Here is a 19,324-nt window from a genome sequence, read left to right on the forward strand (position 1 = left end):
TAAGGCAAGCGCTGGACTCCAAATGCTTGTATAGTGACGGTAGTCGTAGCAGAAGAAGCAGCACTCATTATTATTTGTGATAGCAGGTCTCAGTCCGCTGTGGTTAACAGGCCTAAATTATAGTTCTTTAGTGTTTCCACTAACTGCTGACGGTTGTGTTTGCCTCTTGCAGTCCTCAGCTCTGCGGCAGCACAGTCTGTGTAAGGACTTCAGAGCTCCAGGCCCGGCTCAGTCTTTCCTGGCCAAGCAGAGGCAGTCCACCCAGTCCAGGAGGACGCTCTCCCCACGGCTGCAGCCCAGGTAGGAGCCTCCATCCACGGGGAGGAATGGAGGAGGTCAGCCCACTCATGGGCATGATGGATGCAAGGTTGTAGAAGAAGGTGTGAATTAACTGTCATTTTTCTTTCATTGAATTACTGTCTCTACTCTGTTTGATTTGCTGCTATCACCCCCTGCTGGTCAATGTTGGAATCTGAAGTGATATTTGTGATTCCATGTAAAACTTAATAGTAAGTGCCATAAATCACTGTTTTTATCTGTTTTATACCTAAATGTGTGCTTGTCAATTAGATTGTCTGTTCCATTCCTCATTATATAATATTTGTGCATTTATTTTTGCAGGTAAGATACAGAAAAAATGCAAAATAATGACTATTCATTTCGTCATGAATGTAAAACCGTTGTTATCTCATTTGTTTCATTCAGTAGTTGATTAAATGAAGTTTGAAAATACAACAGATAAAGCATTAAAATCATTCTATTTACAGTTATATTTTAGTAGCTAATAAAAGAAAATAAAGTGAACAAAGAAAAAACAAATTTTGTCTGTTTCAGCACCAATTTTTTCAGTCCAAACTTTGGTTAATGCTAACATAGTAGTACAGACTTCAGTAGTCAGGCAATATATTAACATACAATATAATGTGCAGACAACTGGAAAAACAGACATATTTTCTTTCTTCATACACAAACATTATTTCTCACAGACCCAGTAAGATCACAAATCTTCCAAAAATGTTTCTTTAAAGTTCCCAATAGTATCTTTCCTCCCAGGTCCCAGAAACTTAATACTGTTAAATGGAACGGCAATTTGGAAATATGGGGAGCTGTTGCTTTCTTTAACATTATTTTTCTTTTTTTAATACTCGAAAAGTGCTGCAGATTCAAAGTAAAAGTAGCAGCACAGTTTTGTATCTATGACTGATTTCACTGGTGAAAACGAGATCAGGGTTTCGTGGGAACATCACGCCCCATCGCCCGCCTAAGACCCAGTGAGCTCTGATCCCATGCTCACGCTGCGAAAGCGCTGAGGTTCCTCGTAAGACGGCACAGTGAGCAAGGACATTTTCTTTCCACCCAAGGGAGGTTTGGGAATGGCGGGGATGCCTCTGTTCTGGTTAATAGCCGGCTGGGAGCTGCAGTGCTCCAGACTGGAGTGGGCAGCCGGGTGAAACAGGAAGGCAGAGGGGTGACGGGAGGTGAAGGGAATGGCGGAGGCTGACTGGGTAGACGTCTCTCTTGAGGACTGTGGGGGAAGAGGAAACAGTGAAGCAGGAGCTTGGGTCTCCCAACTTGTGCTCTCTACTTCCCGCCTTTCCTCCCTCATCTGCCACACATCCTCACTCTTCCCCTCCACTCCTCTCACTGCCTTCATCTCATCAGCAGAAGGTTGCCCTCCGTGCCTCTCCTGCTGCTCCGCCCCAAACTGGATCTCCAGCAGAGGCGTTATAGCGCTCTTCTCCTCCCTGAAACTGCAAACGGTGCTCTGGGTTTCCTGCCCCAGCCCTGACGGCAGAGACCCACCTTTACCTATTTTCCCACTGTCATCATCCTCATCATCGCTGGTGCACAGGTCAATGCTTGGAGAGTGGCGGAGCCTCTGGAGTTGTGCTGAGGTGCGGCGGAGGGCCCCTCCCATGAAGCCGGTGGGGGAAGGGGCCACGTTGAGCAAGCGGTTGAAGAGGGCCATGTTGGGGTGATGACTGCCTGACTCCTCCTGGTTCTCAGCAATGTCCTCCAGAGGCTGGAAGTGCATCTCCTCTTTAGGGATCCTGTCAAGAGACATCAAGGTAATTTACCTCTCATTTGCCTGAACATTACAGTGTTTGTGTTTGGGCCCTTTTTACCTTCTCAGCACGGATTCATTTCCCACTACTTCAGGCAGAATACTTTCATTTTCATCACCCAAGTTTCCCCCCAAGCGGGTGATTCAAATTGAAAGTATCACAGTCACAGGTCGAGCACACGTAGAATGAGAAGGTAAAAGCCAGAGACTCACGCCATGTCGAACGTTGACCCCTGGAAGGAGGGTTTGCGGAGGACAAAGAGAGTGGCGGCGGTGTAGGGGGGTCTGGGGTTGGAGTCGTTCCAGTAGCGATCTCTCTCCATCATCGGCAGATCTCCATACATCTCGTCCACCGCCATCATGGACACCTGCAGAGCAAATCGCAAACGGACGCACACAGTTAAAGCATTGGCAGTAAAGAGCATTATAGGACAAATAAGTTAAAGTTATAGTGGACTTAAATGATGCTAAAATAAAGTGGGAAATTGAGCAGTATCCCATGTGGGATTGCAAAATGAAAGCCAAACAAATATGTTTTAGGTTTGTGTTTTTGGCAACACATTCAAACAAAGCCATTGAGAGGGTTTATTATGACAAAATTATTAAAAGTTTTTAAAAAAGAAACAGCGTTAACATCGACAAACCTGGAAATTTCGGTCTATAAGCCAGTTGGTCTCAAAGTCATCATCATCTTCTCCGAACGGGTTGATCAGCTGCTCTGCAACCTTCAGGAGACAGAAAATGTAAATAGCTAAGTACATGAATCATTGATTTCATTGCAGGTATCACAACAGATGATATGTGACCCTTTTCTCTGACCTTGAGCCAGCCAGCATAAAAGAAAAACTGCAGCAGGGTGAAGATGGGCACGTAGAGGTCGAGGTCGTGACCTGGATAGCCTTGATCGGGGTCCAGGAACTGACGACCAATCAGACACACCAGGAAAAAACTGTACACGGCCAAAGTCACCACCTGTCGGAAAGATGGAGGCAATTGGTCACATGACACTATTTTTCATTCATATTTCTATTGTGTATTGCTGCTCAAGCATGGTCGAGGTTGAAGGATAATGTTTCCCTGATGTTTTGTTTTTAATGTTAAATACCGGCCATATTATCTACCAAGAGAATTGTTTTGTTGCTGCTGTTGACATTCCTCTTGATGCAAATAATAAAACAATGCACCGCAGAAACTGTTTTTGCTCAGAATGACAAGAAATTATTCTTAAATCCTTGAATGTGGACAAATTGAAAATCACAGTATTTTAAAGATATGATATGTAATGCAAGAAGTTAGTAAATAATTACTTAGTGTAGTTTATCTGATTGCTTTTATGAAGCATAATACATTTTATGGAGATACTTTTTATGCATTTATCTGACTTATAACAGTTAAAGATAACTTTCCATAATTGTGCTCAAGCAATAAAACCTTTCTCACTTGTCTTGCTAAACACATGTGCCACTAATAACCTGGGCCTTGGCTCTTTACTGGAACAATTAAATTGTCTGTCATTGCATCAGTTACACCTATGCATATACTGCTAAGACATCAGGAAGCCAGATAAAGCCATATGTATTCTTCTTATAAACAATGTGAGGTGGTTGAGCGTGAAATTCTATTTCTTATATCTTTCTTTTATCTTTCTTATATATTTCTTACGGTATATGCAAATAGCTGTGATTGAAAAAAAAGGGGTTTATTAGTAAAAAGGTACAAGACTATGTTGATAAAAACTTTGTCCAAAGAGCATTGTAGTACGAAATATCCTCAGGACGTTTTCAAAGCACACAATTTGACTTGTCATAGTAGGAAAATCAAAGATGTGACTAACAACATTAATAATGGCTCTATTCTATTTCCCGTGTCCCAGTTAGCCATGACAGTGTGTCATTTAAACGTGTACTTTTCCTACTGTGACATATCAAAATGTTTGTCTCTGAGAGATAAGATTCTGGTGCCTGAACTTCTCATAACTGTATGACAGTAAGATGTTTGAATCAATAAACTTTTGGACTGATGTATGCTGTCCTTTTGGCTTGTATCTTCTCCAAGCAATTGTAACTAAGGCCGATGGGAACTGTCGTATTTAGAACCATAGCACACAACTGATGTTTGAGTCAAAGAAATATAACCAGAAGCCATAAACCTATACTATTGTTTAACGACCCAGAAGAGACTTAAAGTCATTGAAAGTAATTTTTTTATTCAAACCAGCAGCTCCATCCGTTTTACTATTAAATAGTTTAATATTAAAGGTGGTTGGAGCCAATGTGCATATCAGCCAGCTTCTCCGTAAGAAATACAACGTAAAAGATTGTGAGTGTATTGGTGCATGAAAGATAGAGTTCAATTAAAGATGTGAGCATGAGTGTAGTGTAAAGCAGTGCACAAATCATGCATCATCCCAAGCAGCAGAGCTCCTACCTGAGTGTAGACGAGGGGAACGCTGATCATGTCATAATGAAACAGCATGCTGCACTTCCCTCTGAACGCATTCAGCTCCTGTTCACACATATACAGAGACTCGCCTAGGTTACTTTACACCTTTATGTGTTTGTGAATAAAATCTCAAACTGAAACTTTATCAAAACCCAATGTGCGTGTGTGTGACGCCGCACCTCAAGCAGCAGTTTGAGTGTGTGGTCGTCTTTGATCCTGCCCTCACAGCGGGCCACAGCCGCCAGGTTGGTGAACCAAACACAGGGGATCCAGTATTTATTGTATGGAGAGTGGAGACCCTCAAACTTCTTTCGTTCCTCTCTTGACATGAATCCTGCACAAACAGAAAGAAGGTCAAACTCGGCTCACAGAAAAGGAGGGTTCAGTATTATGTGATTAAGTGTGAGGTTGCCAAAACTTTGGGCAGGGATGGAAGTAACGAGAATCACCTTCACTCTTGTTACTGTGACATGACACAGATGTATTTTGTTATTTGTACTTTTTTGAGTAATCTTCAACATGTCATGGGCCAATTACTTTAACTTATGTATGGTACTATTTATCACAAGTATTACTTATCAGCATTTCAAGTCGCATTTGTTACAGAGTAAAAAAACAAAAGTCAGATGAAAAAAGTCCTGTTAATCTGTGTCAGAACTGAACAGAAGAAAGGAAATAAATCAGAAACTGCACGCAGAAGCTGCAGGTGTGGCTGCGGCCACAGGAGGGCAGAGCTCTGCGACCAGAGAGACAACAAACCGCAAATGAAACTTAAAAATGTTTGCGTTCACTGGCCGCCAAGTTCAAGGACGGAGATGTGCTATGGACTGGTTTATAGTAGCAGAGAAGTTGAACCTGGAGCTGTTTGTGGAGGAAATGCCGTTCAGTGAGGTGAGTACACCAACACGCTGTTGAACTCTCCAGATGATGCGGTTAACAACCACTTCGTTACGTGGCAATGTAGTTGCGTGTGCGCGCTACGATGCGCGGTGTGTAAAAACCATAGAAATATGTAAAAAATGATCCGAGTTTATATTGTTTAGATATGTATATGTTGTCTGCTTTTATAATGTTTTACTGTTGATTCTTAAATAAGTTTAAGGCGTCCTTAGCTCGTTGATTTTATTGTTGATCTTTTTTGTTCAATTGTTTGAGTTTTGTCTCTTTTCTGGTTAATTCTCATGAAAATACTGAGCAAAGCAGTTGCATAATTATAATTGATAATCAGTTGTATACACAGACTGCAGAGTAACCATCTGTTGGTTTGTGTATAAGTTAACATTTGATGCAATCTATTTTCTAGTCTAAAGATGTTTTAATTAAAAAGTAGTGCCATATCATCCACCCCCCACATACACATACATACACACACACATTTTAACATGTAACGCAGTAACATTGACTCATAGTACATTTAAACTGACCTAAGTTTTACTTTTACTTTTACTGCGTGTGTTGAATATTCTAGTACTCTTCCCACCTCTGACTATTCATGGAGTCTAATTTCTAAGTCAGTCTTTTTATAGTGTGTATCAAGAAAATACATTATAGATCTAACTCTTAAGGTCACAGTGTCAATCCAACATAGGTTCCACCCAAAAGTTGCAACACAGCTCATTTACTAAACCGTGAGGAGAGGATTGCTTCACCAGCGTCTCGTGATCTTGTAACTGAGATAATTATTTTTATCACCAGTGCACTGCAGGATCTGCCTGTCCTTGTGATTTCTGTAGAGAATGTACAGGAGAGTAAACAACACACACTGATGACGTGAGTGTGACCGATCACATCTCTCCATCTACAACACCAGCCAGAGTTCTCATTCCCACGATGTCAAACAGTGACGCTTTGTCACGGCCCCTCTGCGGCTGATATGAGACGCACCAGGCTTTCAACTAACTACAATGTAAACCCTTCAGTGTAATTATTAGACCTATTCCAACTGGAAGCAATACAAACGAGCAAACATCAGATTGTTTCTGTTTTCTCAGTGAAGATGTCCTAACCTGCTCCGTAGGTCCATAAGTTACGTACCGCTTGTTTGTAAATCCTCTCATCCTGGCTCTATTTTTGCAAAGTTACATGCTCCTGCTTCACCTCCAACCCTTTGTCAAAACTGTTGCTGATGGTTACTGGCAGATAAACAATATCACTCTCCATTAAAGAGCGACATCACTCGTTCCTGTGTACAGCCTGAGAAAAGTTAATCTGACATAATGCTCAGTGCAAATAGTAGTTGCACTCGCTAAATGCATTGTTTGAGTGCATTTTTTACTATTAATTACATTTTTTACTCATTTAAAACATCTTCGAATAATTGCGTCAGATCATTCATTGCAAAATCACAGTGGGTGTTGTAGGTTAAGGACGGACCCCACAACCACCCATCACTTCCACCTGTCCTAGTACCGACTCACCTGCCTCCACCACGTGGTCCATAGTAGGGAAACGTTTGAATACGGCCGTGCTGACGGAGCGGAGGATGAGCAGGGCCGACAGACTGGCGTAGCGCATCATGGTTCGTCTCAGTAAGCGGCCACGCTCATCGGTCCCCTGGAGGCCCCCCGACAGGACGCACATGAGCCTGTCAGGGAGCGGGATGCTGGAGTACTGACTCCACCACCGGTTCACCACCAGGGTCACATAGAAACCTGCAGACAGCGGTAGAGAGGAGAAAACACACCTGGAATGAGGGGATAAAGTTGTTTTTTGCCAAATATTCTATCTAGAACAGTCCTCTGGGTTCTTATAGGGGCCTCGGGGACCCCAAGCAAAAATAAAAACATGTTTGGCTTTACTGTTATTTCTGCTATTAAGTTTAACTGATACATAAAGAGCCAATATTGTCAATCTAATCGTATCACATACTGTATAAGCTAAAGCAAGCATTTAAGATGATTCATGCAGGAAAAAAAAATGAATGAAAAACGATCAAATTGTTAAACAAAAAAATGTATTGGGAGTCTGTAAAAATATAAAAGTGTATCCTTGCTAAAATCCTCTATCCACAGTTGCCTGTAGCTTAAATTCTGTCCTCTTTTCTGTTATCCCAAAGTGAAAAATATCAAAGTTAGTGCTTACCCAGTACAAAGGACATAGGGATGAGACTGGCGTAGTGATTGCAATAAATTGCCAGCTTTTCAAAATACCTCTTCTGATCATCATACAGGAAAAATCTAAAAGAGTAACAGTGATACAGTCATTTGTAAAGCAAAGCACCGCTGTGTTAGTGCTTCCTAAAGCCGTCCTCTCTGTCTTACCTGTATGTGATGCTGATGGCGGTGTACATGGCAAAGAAAGCCAGGAACTCCTTATATAAAACCTTGTAGATGCTGCCTTTCCAGGCCAAAAGCAGCTTGGAGAAGCCACAGAAACGGGCGTTTGCAACTCTGGCTGTGTAGGTGACAGTCATTGATGACAGTCAGATTATAGGTCCTCAATAAAAGAGCTGTATGGAAGGAACAGTCCAGTCTGTGAGTACACCTGCAGAGGGAACAAGCATGCTCATGTAGCAAGTTCAGGTGGGTCAGAAGCCATGAATCAAACTTTACTTGACTCAAACTAAAAAGAAAACTCCCTCTGGTCATTCATTTGAATCACAGATAAAGTACTTTCCCTTTACATTAACAGAATCACAATAAAAGAACAGACTATTATGTATTTCCTCTCCTTACCTTGTTGTAGTGTTGTTTTCTTGGTGAAATGTGCCAGTTGCTCAGCTCATCTCTGTGCGTAATTGGCCCCTCTGGAGAAGTGAATTCACATTTTCACTTTACAGTATATATATATATATATATATACATAGTATCCTCTCTGTGTTCTTCTCCTTCCAAAGAGCTCATAACTCTGATATCCCCTGGCTCTGTCGGCTGCATGGCAGTAATCCTGGTCCTCCTCGGTCCTCCTCGGTCAGTGCGCCCCGGGGTAAAGCCCTGAAAACGAGGAGGAGGAGCTCGTTAGTGCGGCCCCCGACCGGGACAGCGGCTCGGTGATGGACCACAAGCGACAGGCCTCAGCGCCGGGGCTCCAGGACCGGACCGGACCGGACAGGACAGCTAGTGAACCGTGCAAACTGTCGTGTTAAGTGATATGAAAACAACACGCTTACAGGTTTATAATTACCAATGTTGAATAATCCCCCATGTGGATATACATGTACATTTGTATTCCTGTTCTATCTTTATTTTGTTGTATAGTATGTGTATTTATTGTCTGTGTAGTTGTATAGTATGTGTATTTATTGTCTGTGTAGTTGTATAGTATGTGTATTTATTGTGTAGTTGTATAGTATGTGTATTTATTGTCTGTGTAGTTGTATAGTATGTGTATTTATTGTCTGTGTAGTTGTATAGTATGTAGTATTTATTGTGTAGTTGTATAGTATGTGTATTTATTGTCTGTAGTTGTATAGTATGTGTATTTATTGTCTGTGTAGTTGTATAGTATGTGTATTTATTGTCTGTGTAGTTGTATAGTATGTGTATTTATTGTGTAGTTGTATAGTATGTGTATTTATTGTCTGTGTAGTTGTATAGTATGTGTATTTATTGTCTGTGTAGTTGTATAGTATGTGTATTTATTGTCTGTAGTTGTATAGTATGTGTATTTATTGTCTGTGTAGTTGTATAGTATGTGTATTTATTGTCTGTGTAGTTGTATAGTATGTGTATTTATTGTCTGTGTCTGTGTAGTTGTATAGTATGTGTATTTATTGTCTGTGTAGTTGTATAGTATGTGTATTTATTGTTGTATAGTATGTGTATTTATTGTCTGTGTAGTTGTATAGTATGTGTATTTATTGTCTGTGTAGTTGTATAGTATGTGTATTTATTGTCTGTGTAGTTGTATAGTATGTGTATTTATTGTCTGTGTAGTTGTATAGTATGTGTATTTATTGTCTGTGTAGTTGTATAGTATGTGTATTTATTGTCTGTGTAGTTGTATAGTATGTGTATTTATTGTCTGTGTAGTTGTATAGTATGTGTATTTATTGTCTGTGTAGTTGTATAGTATGTGTATTTATTGTCTGTGTAGTTGTATAGTATGTGTATTTATTGTCTGTGTAGTTGTATAGTATGTGTATTTATTGTCTGTAGTTGTATAGTATGTGTATTTATTGTCTGTGTAGTTGTATAGTATGTGTATTTATTGTCTGTGTAGTTGTATAGTATGTGTATTTATTGTCTGTGTAGTTGTATAGTATGTGTATTTATTGTCTGTGTAGTTGTATAGTATGTGTATTTATTGTCTGTGTAGTTGTATAGTATGTGTATTTATTGTCTGTGTAGTTGTATAGTATGTGTATTTATTGTCTGTGTAGTTGTATAGTATGTGTATTTATTGTCTGTGTCTGTGTAGTTGAGCTGCTGCAACACTTGAATTTCCCCCATGGGGATCAATAAAGGAATATAATAATAATAACAAAAAAAACAAAAAAAAGTAGATTTCCTGCTTTGGAGAAAAAAGGAAGGCATCTTCCTGCGTCCATGCGTCAAACTTAATTGTTTTCCTCAAGAACAAAATGCCAGTGGGGTGTAATTATCCCACTCGTTACCAATAAACTGTCCCACTAGGAAATAAAGAAATAATTTATCATGACTCAGCAACAGACTAAATGACTTTCATTGACTTTGGCTACTTTACGCACTGACCCCTTCACTATTCTGAAGAACTAGTTTGTGGCACATCTTCATTGCCTGTATTGTTATTCCATCAAAGTCAGTCCCTCCTGAGCTGTGGTGTTGAGGGTGAACTGGGACTGTGTGCTCTGTCTGGCTGGTTTAGATGTGTTCAATAAGCACTGCACAGATATAAATAAATAAAAAATGACAAAAGGCTCTAGACTGAGGCAAGTTTGTTTTAATTAACACTCGAAAACATAATTTAAAGAAAATCTATAGAAAACAGATTATTGACCCAAAAGCAGCAGAGACAGGAACAGGGTAATTATGCATTACCTTGAGGATATAACAACCTGTTAGAAGTACCAGCGAGCCAATCAAGAATCCAGTATCTAATCACCGGGGCATTCAATATATTTTTATTAACAATGCACTAAGAATAAGGCTACTAATGTAACTCAATAGTGTTCCCATATAGTGGTCTGTAAACAGGGTGGACACAAAATGTTTGACCGAGTGTTTGTATGAACCTCATACAACCTCATGAAGTACTGGGACTTCATCTGTGAGAAACGATTCTATCTTCCAGCCGCTCACACATTTTGTCTTTGAACCTCATCAAACTAGTGTTGTCTCCAAACAAAAGCCACCTGAAGCAGCCGAAGTGGCCTAAAATATTTAACAGACGCCATTAAGACTGTCCAGTTTAAACAATGACATAGCCATATACAGATATAAGCCTCCCAACTTGACTTGGTTCAAAATCCCATTTACATAAGGTTACTGCATTAACTCAGAGATCATGTGGTAATGTGAGATCTAATGATTTGACAAATGGTAAAATACACACTACAGACTGCTCTCATTTTCTTTATTGCAATAACAAGGATGGTCTTTGTCAATAACAACAATTACTAAGACCCCAGGCCATATTGTATTTTTAAGGGAAATTATCTCTCTTTATTGGCCTGCCATCAAACCCTGAACTTAGATATTTTGATGTTCCAGATGTGTGACAGATGAATTCGCACGAAATTTTGGTCAAAAGTCAAACTGGAGCTTAAATACAGCCACCAAACCACACAGAATAAACAAAGCATTAACACCAACCATCTGAAAGCTGTTTTATCCTGGAATACACAGCACCGTCACTGGAAACACTTTGTTTTCACAAATGAGGCCGCAAAACTGCGCATGATGGAGGAGGGGGGAAGTTTTTTGTAGAGAGAAAGTTAAATGCTTCAAGTAGCAAAACTGCCACACAGAGAATATGAAGGAAAGTGGAGGTGAACTGAGAGTAAGGCAGCACAAATCTGTACGGTCTTACTTCTCTAACAATATAGACGGTTACGTATGTGTGTGTTTGTGATTTAATCAGCTCCCCTTCAACAAGGACATGCGTCCTGCTGTAGCAGTGCTCTGTTTGGATGAAGGACTCAGGAGTGAGTGGATCGACTTGAGGCTGATACTGCAGGGTTTGAGGCTGGTTAGGGGGGAGGAGCTCAGAGGAGGAGAGTTCGGACTGTAAAGGTGTGGTCTGCCGGAAGGAGAGGGGAGGGGAGGTCCAGCAGGGAGGGAGATCACTTATTTGGGGGTTTGTAGGGTTCCAGAAGTTGCTTAGAGAACGTGTTGACCTTGTCAGACCCTCGTACCTCATGGGGCAGCAGCGGTAACTTGACTATGTGGAAATCTTCATAAAGGTCCTCCATCTGTAGGGAGCAGACAAAACCATTAATGAGGACGATGACACGTGACACTGGGTCAAAACCATGCAGCCGTATTGTCAAAACCACATAAAAGTACTGATTTGTACCTGATCTAAATATTTGGACTGAATTTTGTGACGGGCTTCACACATTTTGCACGGCCTGTCTGATTCAGGGAAAACAAGTTGGTTGACGATGATGTTGTGCGTGTCGATGCGGCACTTGGCCAGCTCCTGGATGAGCCGCTCCGTCTCGTACAGAGAGAGGAACTCAGCGATACACACACAGATGAAGGTTGTCTGTTCCTGTTGGAGATGAGGAAAGTGGGGAAGAAATAAGAGTTTACAGAAAGCTTTTAATATGTCTAGTTCATGTGCTGTTTTAAATAAAAAAATTTGGAGAATGGCTATGTGAACATTACATTTAAACACAATATACAGTGGAGTTGCAATCAGAGGAAAAGATACAATAGAAACAGGATGTAAGCATAACGTCTTAAGCAGTCTATGTAAACATAGAGATGCAGTAATAGGTATTTTATCAATGTATAGATGCATACAGAAAGGAGACGTCAGTATTTCCAGAGTGATACAGAGCAGCAGCCACAGCAAGGAGAGAGTTTGCAGTGGAAGTGTCTTTGCTAAATCGCAAACTGCTGATTTTGTCTGGCAATACTGAAATGTATAAATATATATTTTGTACATCTAAGGAGCAACAGAGCCTATGCATACAGATATAGAAACACTTCAGTGACTAAGTGTAGCTTGACAAGCCTGTGTTGCACCAAGCAAAAACAAAAAAAACAACATAAAAGCAACCGGAGGGACTTACAGGATCTTTGAACTGCTCACTGACGGAGCGGATGACTGGCAGGGTCTCCTCCAGTTTAGAGGCCAGCTGGTCTGCGTTCATGTCACCCAGACCGAGCATGTTACACATCTACAAACAAGGAGAGAGAAACAGAGAAGATATAAAAGGGATTGACTCATAGCTAAAATAAACAACTTCTTTGAATACAAAACAAACTTTATTTGCCTGTTTTATTCTTTTTTTACAATCCACTTTGCATCATCCTTACTTAAACCTCAACAGTAGCTTTGTGGATCTTTTATAAATATCTAAATTCCAATAAGAACAAAATTGGTAAATGACTGCAATCAGTGAGTGACAGGACTCGCTCGTCTCTTCCTCACCTGGGAGATGAAAGGGCTGATCTGGTTCTTTATCTGCATGAGGCGGCCCAGACCACGCTCCACAATGGTGGGAAAGTTGAGCAGCCGCAGTGTGTGACCAGTAGGGGCCGTGTCAAAGACCACCACGGAGAAGTTCATTCCTTTCACCAACCTGGGGCACAGGTAGACGGGAGTGCTGAGTTAGTATAACACTCACTACCATTTATTTATTTATTTGCTCCGTCATACTACTGATAAATAAATGCTAATCTGGATCAGCAACACTGCTAAAAAAATTGCGATGTGGTTTTCCAGTGACCGGGTTTTCTTACCTCATGACCTCCGCGTAGCTCATGGCCTCGTCGATGCCAGGGAAGGCGCTCATGGCCTCCTGCATCATCTTCTTACCCATGCTGAGCATGTTGTCCTCCTCAAAGAACTCATCAGGGAGCTCTGCCACACCCAGGCTCGGGTCAATCTCCTGCATCCACACAAGCATTCAGCACATTACACACTGAGGAGCTTGGGTAACTGCTAATGATTACAGGGCCTCCAGCAAGTCAGTTTGATACACAGTGATGGTTTGTGCTTAAACCACAGATGTGGGATGGACTATCCTCGTGACACTACAGAGACGTTACCGAATTCTCCATAAACAGCACAAATAAACATCTTAGTTAACAAATGCTGCTATGTTTCTATCCATCTATTTTCAGATAAACGGCAAAAAGTAAAATGTGAATTAAATGTTTTCATAAAAGTCACAGAAGGAAAAGTACAGGTGTAGACAACAATATTCATGATGGCTGAATTTAATTTAGCAGCTTCAGTTTCAGGGTCTTGTATTGTGCATGCCTGAACATAACAGAGCTTTTTCCCCCCCACTCCAATATAATGTATTATGGTTCAATAAAGATTCTGCTGTTTCCACTTTCTTATCTTAACTGTTTAAATTCCTGGCATCGGAATTGATTATAGGAATGTAATATGTTTAAAGTTTTCTCTCATTTACTCTCATTTGACAAGTGAATGGCCGTGAAGGTGCATGTTGGCTCACAGGCAAGGCTATTAGATAGAACAGAGACACTCATTAATTAGTTACACCTCTAAAAAAAAGATTTGCTTCTATTAAAAACAGGTTGTGATATTTCCTTTTATACTACAATCTCTGTTGTTCCTTCCTGTGCACATGTGCTCACGGTTTTCTTAATGCGGTGCCACTCACCATTGCAAAGAGGTTTTCGTAGCCTTTGACCTTAGTTGGCACCTTTGAGAACTTCTGGTCGAAAGCATCAGAGATGTTATGAGCTGGATCGGTGGAGATGATGAGGACACTCTCCCTGACAGAAGCCAGCTGGACGGCCAAACTGCAACTAGGAACAGGACACAGGAGATGTTTGACATCTTAAAAGTTGCATTAAGTAAACTGCAGGGAGGAAGCTCATTGATACAGTTTGTGGACATAAGATGGTTAACTAGGTGCACATTATGAATGAATGCAAGTGTGCCTGTCAGATCCACAGCAACCTTTACTGTGTGGGCATAACGTTAGGTGATGCTTATGATATTGTACAGTACCAATCAAAAGTTTGGACACACCTTCTCATTCAACTACTGTGAAGAATCTAAAATATAAAACATATTCTGGTTTGTTGAGCATTTGCTTGTTTAACACATAATTCCATATGTGTTCCTTCATAGTTTGATGAATGAGAAGGTGTTCCAAACTTTTGACTGGTACTGTATAAATAAAATAAAATAAATAAAATAAATTAATCATTCAACTACTTTGAAGAATCTAAAATATAAAACATATTCTGGTTTGTTGAGCATTTGTGTGTTTAACACATAATTCCATATGTGTGTTTATGTCTTCAATATTAATCTACAATGTAGAAAAAAATAAAAAAAATATTGAATGAGAATCCAAACCTTGACTGGTACTGTAATGTGTTCCTTCATATAATATAAAATAAAAACCATTGAATGAGAAAAACTGGTACATTGAATGAGAAGGTGTGTCCAGACTTTGACTGGTACTGTATATATATATAAAATAAAAGAATATATAAAATAAAAACCATTGAATGAGAAGGTGTGTCCAGACTTTGACTGGTACTGTATATATATATAAAATAAAAGAATATATAAAATAAAAACCATTGAATGAGAAGGTGTGTCCAGACTTTGACTGGTACTGTATGTCCTTCATTTTATAATCTACGTCCAATGGACTCAACGACCGTTAGTGATGTAATGTGTCAGTTTAAATGCCCAACTGACAGATACCGTCACCTCGGTTACCAGCAGGAGTCATGACTACAGCTGGCTAACGTTAGCTAGTGACAGTGCTTGACCGCGTTCCCGTGTACCCAGCTGACGTCACATAACGGTTGCCAGGCAGACCGTTCGAACGTTGAAGATATTCAAACGCGTAACGTTTAACTGCCGCTCATTAGCATATCGCCAGTTGGAAACGCGTTCGTTATAAACGACCCACGTCAGGTTATGGGGGGGGCTATGCTAAGCTAAGCTAAGCTAGCTGCGTTAGCTTGTGCGGTAGCCTATGACGAGCCGTTTAAACCCACCTGCAGGTCGTTTTACCCACACCGCCCTTTCCACCCACGAATATCCATTTCAGGGATTTCTGTTCGATGATGTTCTTCAGTGTCGGTTCCAACGGCTCCACATCAGGCGCGTCTTCGAACTCGTCTTCCAGAGAGGCCGCCATCTTGTCTGTGTACACTGCAACGCAGCGCGCAGGTGGGATGAACCGGCGCTGCTGCCTTCGCTGCTGCTCGGACAAACTGTGAGTGTGTAATGGAGGCTACTGTCAAAACCAAACCATCAAATATCAGACTTCACCCCTGGAGATATGGAGACATTACCGACAGAGGAGATGTTTTATATATATATGTATACAGTACCAGTCAAATGTTTGGACACACCTTCTCATTTAATGGTTTTTCTTTATTTTTATATTTTACATTGTAGATTAATATTGAAGACATCCAAACTATGAAGGAACACATATGGAATTATGTGGTAAACAAACAAATGCTCAACAAACCAGAATATGTTTTATATTTTAGATTCTTTTAGATTCTTCAAAGTAGTTGAAGTTGTAGTTGTGTGTCCAAACTTTTGACTGGTACTGTACATACATTTATATATATATACATATATATATATATATATATATATTTATATATATATACATATATATTATATATATATATCAATCATTTTCATTCTTTAAATTATGATTATTGCAAGCACAACTATATAAATAACATATAACAATATAAATAATATATATCAGAATATGTTTTATATATAGATTTTCATTCTTTAAATTATGATTATTGCAAGCACAACTATATAAATAACATATAACAATATAAATAACTATATATATATATATATATATATATATATTCATTTTCATTCTTTAAATTATGATTATTGCAAGCACAACTCACAAATAATGAAAGGTGAACACAAGACACTGATTTTAAACAGTTTTATTATGCTTTCAATGGTGTAAATGATTAATGATTTAATAGACACCATCTTAACATCAACCCTTGGTTTTATTCATGCGATTACATTACATTACATTACAGTCATTTAGCAGACGCTTTTATCCAAAGTGACTTACAATCAGTCTATTCAACATAGGTATTCAAGAGAACTACTAGTCACCAGAAGTCATAAGTGCATCTCCTTTCTTAAACAAGCATCTAAAAGCATAAACCAGAGCAAAAGTACAGAAACAAACTAATACAGAAACTGCAAAAGCACTGACACTGAAGCAGCCTGAGACAGCTAATAGCAACTTGTAAAAGCAAGAACAATATACTTAGTCTATTCTAGCTGAGTCAAGTAGTTCAGTATCCCTCCAGAAGCCAAATACACTCTGGTCATGTTAGAAGGTCACCAGATGTGGGCTATTGACTTGATCATTCACTACTGTTAGCGCCATCTTCCTGTATATTGAACCATGCATCCCATTTTATGCAGTCACACATTATTTTGTCATCACACGCTCAGAATTGCCCAACAGGATACCAATTTATCTTGTTTTTTTAATTTTAGGTTGAGTTTTTAAAATTGCTTTGACAAAAATGCACATCACACTCGTAAGTACACCCATGCTTATTGTGAAAAGATGAAAAAAAAAGGGAGGTGAAAAGTCTGCAGTGTACTGAAACCATTGCTGAAAAAACAGTGGAACCTCTAATTTGTGAAATTTCCCAAATCATATGGATGTATCACAACTCAAAAGTAATAACGACTATTGAGCTTTACCAAAACACAGTAAAGTGTTACTGACACCAGACATGTAGGCCTTCTTGGCTTTTATTAAGGAAACTTTGTGACCAAACAGATCATCAAGAATGGAGAAAGTGAATGAGTGGCCATTTCAGTACTTCATCACTGCATAGACACGTTGTAACTGCTTCCATGAAGCAACAATAGAGGACTGTGTTTGAGCGTCAACTCTCTCGTAAATCAGGGTGGTTCTGGAAAAGAGCATGTTGCTGAAGAAACTTAATAATTCAACCATTTATGAGGAGAAAATATTTTTATTATGATTAGGTTTGGAAAATCAGTTGACACATTTTTGATTTCATCAATAACAACTAAACAACAGTATAAAATACATATGCATATAAACATCCAGCATATCATGAGGATCAAAAACCTTAAGCACTAGTGAGAAAAACATTTATTTACAAGAACATGCACATGCTGTGACCACAGGATAAGGCACTTGCCTCCATATACACCTTGTCATGACTTCACCTGTCCCCATCTCAATTCTCCTGCCATCAGGTCTGCCAGCTTTAATCCCTCTAGGAACCTCTCCTCCCTGTCTGATTTCTAAGCAGTGCCAAGCCAGAATCTTTATGCAAGCTGTCTGAGCTCGCACACACTCCATCCCACCAGGAAAGGAGCAACTTTGCACTCCATCTGTTTTTTCACAATCAGTCTGACGCAGCCAACGTGGCCAGAACGCGGGACCCAGATCCACCCACTGGTAGCTCAGTCCGCAAGTGGCAGAGCGCACCAACCAGTCTCTGAGTGAACTGGCGACGTGTGAGGGCAGAGAGCTGAGGTCCAGATCTGCTGCTTCCTTTACCAGCTTCTGGCGATGGTTCGCTGCAGCCTCTCTCAGCTCCGGAGAAGAACTCAGGTCAAACTTCTTCCTGGCAGCGGTGTTTTTTTGGAATTTAGCAGGCAGTGACGAATTACAAAAAGGTTGACCGTCCCCATGACAACCAGAGGTTTCAGACGGCTGCTCTATGGACATCCAGAAGAGGTCAAACGAGGATCCCAGAAGACGCAGGAGGCGTGAAGGGCGTCGATGTCTGGGTTTGGGCATGTAGTGGTAGTCCTCTGCGTTTGTCAGCAGGGTGTAAGGAGGGATCGGCTGTGAGAAGGACGGCAGACTGGCTCTCAGCTGAAGAATTGGTGATTCCCAGTCTGTGTCCTCCTCATCCTGAACAACAGTTGCGTCTGGAAGCTGGATCCGGGTTGAAATGTTAGAAGTAAACGATGCAGATCCATGTAGAAGGACAGAAACAGAAATCCAGCAGACACAGACACCACAGCTGAATGGTGGAGGCATGGTTTTAGGTGTGGATGGTACAACACAAGGTTGAGTTATGGGTCTCCCTCTTGGTGCTTCAGAGACTCTGTGTACTCTACACCAGACATCCTTGAGCTGGAGAACAATAACACACTGAGTGTTCCTTAGAACACAAACAACAGACATATTATTGAGGATGGCCAGAGGCTCCGATGTTTTGGCTAACTCCACAGAAAACATATAGGACAAATCTGAGAAGGTAGTTTGATGAGAATTACTACAATTTTAACAGATTCCTATGTTTGCTTTCAAGCAACCGAGATGTCATCAAGGAGACATTTGTATGTGACAAAAAAAAAAAAAAAAAAAGGAGTTTGACATAATTCACAGCACACATGAAGCAAGGAAAAAAGAGGAAGAAACACTTGACCTTGAATTGGTGGAGCAGCGATCTCAGACACAAGATGTAGAAAAATAACAGCTCTCTTTCACACAAAGACTGCACTCAAATCAGTTATAAAACAAGCTGCAGGGTAAATTCCCATCATGGCAGCTTAGATAATGACATAGCAGACATAATTCTAAAAAAAGAGGACAAATGCAACATGTTTGCAGGACAATAACACTATTTATTCTCATCTACACAAAATCAGCTGTCCGGGTCAAAGGCACATGATGGCACAATATCAAACATATTATAAACTCTACACTACTGCAATTTA

General features: G+C 40.2%; 3 protein-coding genes across 3 annotated transcripts; all 3 read right to left on the reverse strand.

Moving 5' to 3' along the window:
- Positions 1-1,261: 1,261 nt before the first annotated feature.
- On the reverse strand, positions 1,262-7,919 carry LOC129096305 (bestrophin-2-like). Its single transcript, XM_054605059.1, has 9 exons — positions 7,768-7,919; positions 7,589-7,683; positions 6,925-7,158; positions 4,687-4,841; positions 4,493-4,570; positions 2,885-3,037; positions 2,710-2,790; positions 2,279-2,433; positions 1,262-2,051 (listed from the first exon to the last, which is right to left on the reverse strand). Exons 1-9 carry the CDS (start codon positions 7,917-7,919, stop codon positions 1,262-1,264), a joined length of 1,893 nt encoding a protein of 630 aa, XP_054461034.1.
- A 2,437-nt stretch (positions 7,920-10,356) lies between these two features.
- Positions 10,357-15,812, reverse strand: get3 (guided entry of tail-anchored proteins factor 3, ATPase). The gene is made up of 7 exons (XM_054603989.1): positions 15,595-15,812; positions 14,232-14,379; positions 13,339-13,487; positions 13,028-13,178; positions 12,666-12,773; positions 11,942-12,139; positions 10,357-11,837 (listed from the first exon to the last, which is right to left on the reverse strand). Exons 1-7 carry the CDS (start codon positions 15,735-15,737, stop codon positions 11,709-11,711), a joined length of 1,026 nt encoding a protein of 341 aa, XP_054459964.1. The 5' UTR covers positions 15,738-15,812; the 3' UTR covers positions 10,357-11,708.
- Positions 15,813-17,735: 1,923 nt separating this feature from the next.
- On the reverse strand, positions 17,736-18,729 carry LOC129095519 (noggin-2-like). The gene has a single exon (XM_054603990.1). The coding sequence runs from the start codon at positions 18,639-18,641 to the stop codon at positions 17,739-17,741; it is 903 nt and encodes a 300-aa protein (XP_054459965.1). The 5' UTR covers positions 18,642-18,729; the 3' UTR covers positions 17,736-17,738.
- Positions 18,730-19,324: the final 595 nt, after the last annotated feature.

The sequence above is a fragment of the Anoplopoma fimbria genome, chromosome 9, assembly GCF_027596085.1.
Source record: "Anoplopoma fimbria isolate UVic2021 breed Golden Eagle Sablefish chromosome 9, Afim_UVic_2022, whole genome shotgun sequence".
NCBI lineage: Eukaryota > Metazoa > Chordata > Actinopteri > Perciformes > Anoplopomatidae > Anoplopoma > Anoplopoma fimbria.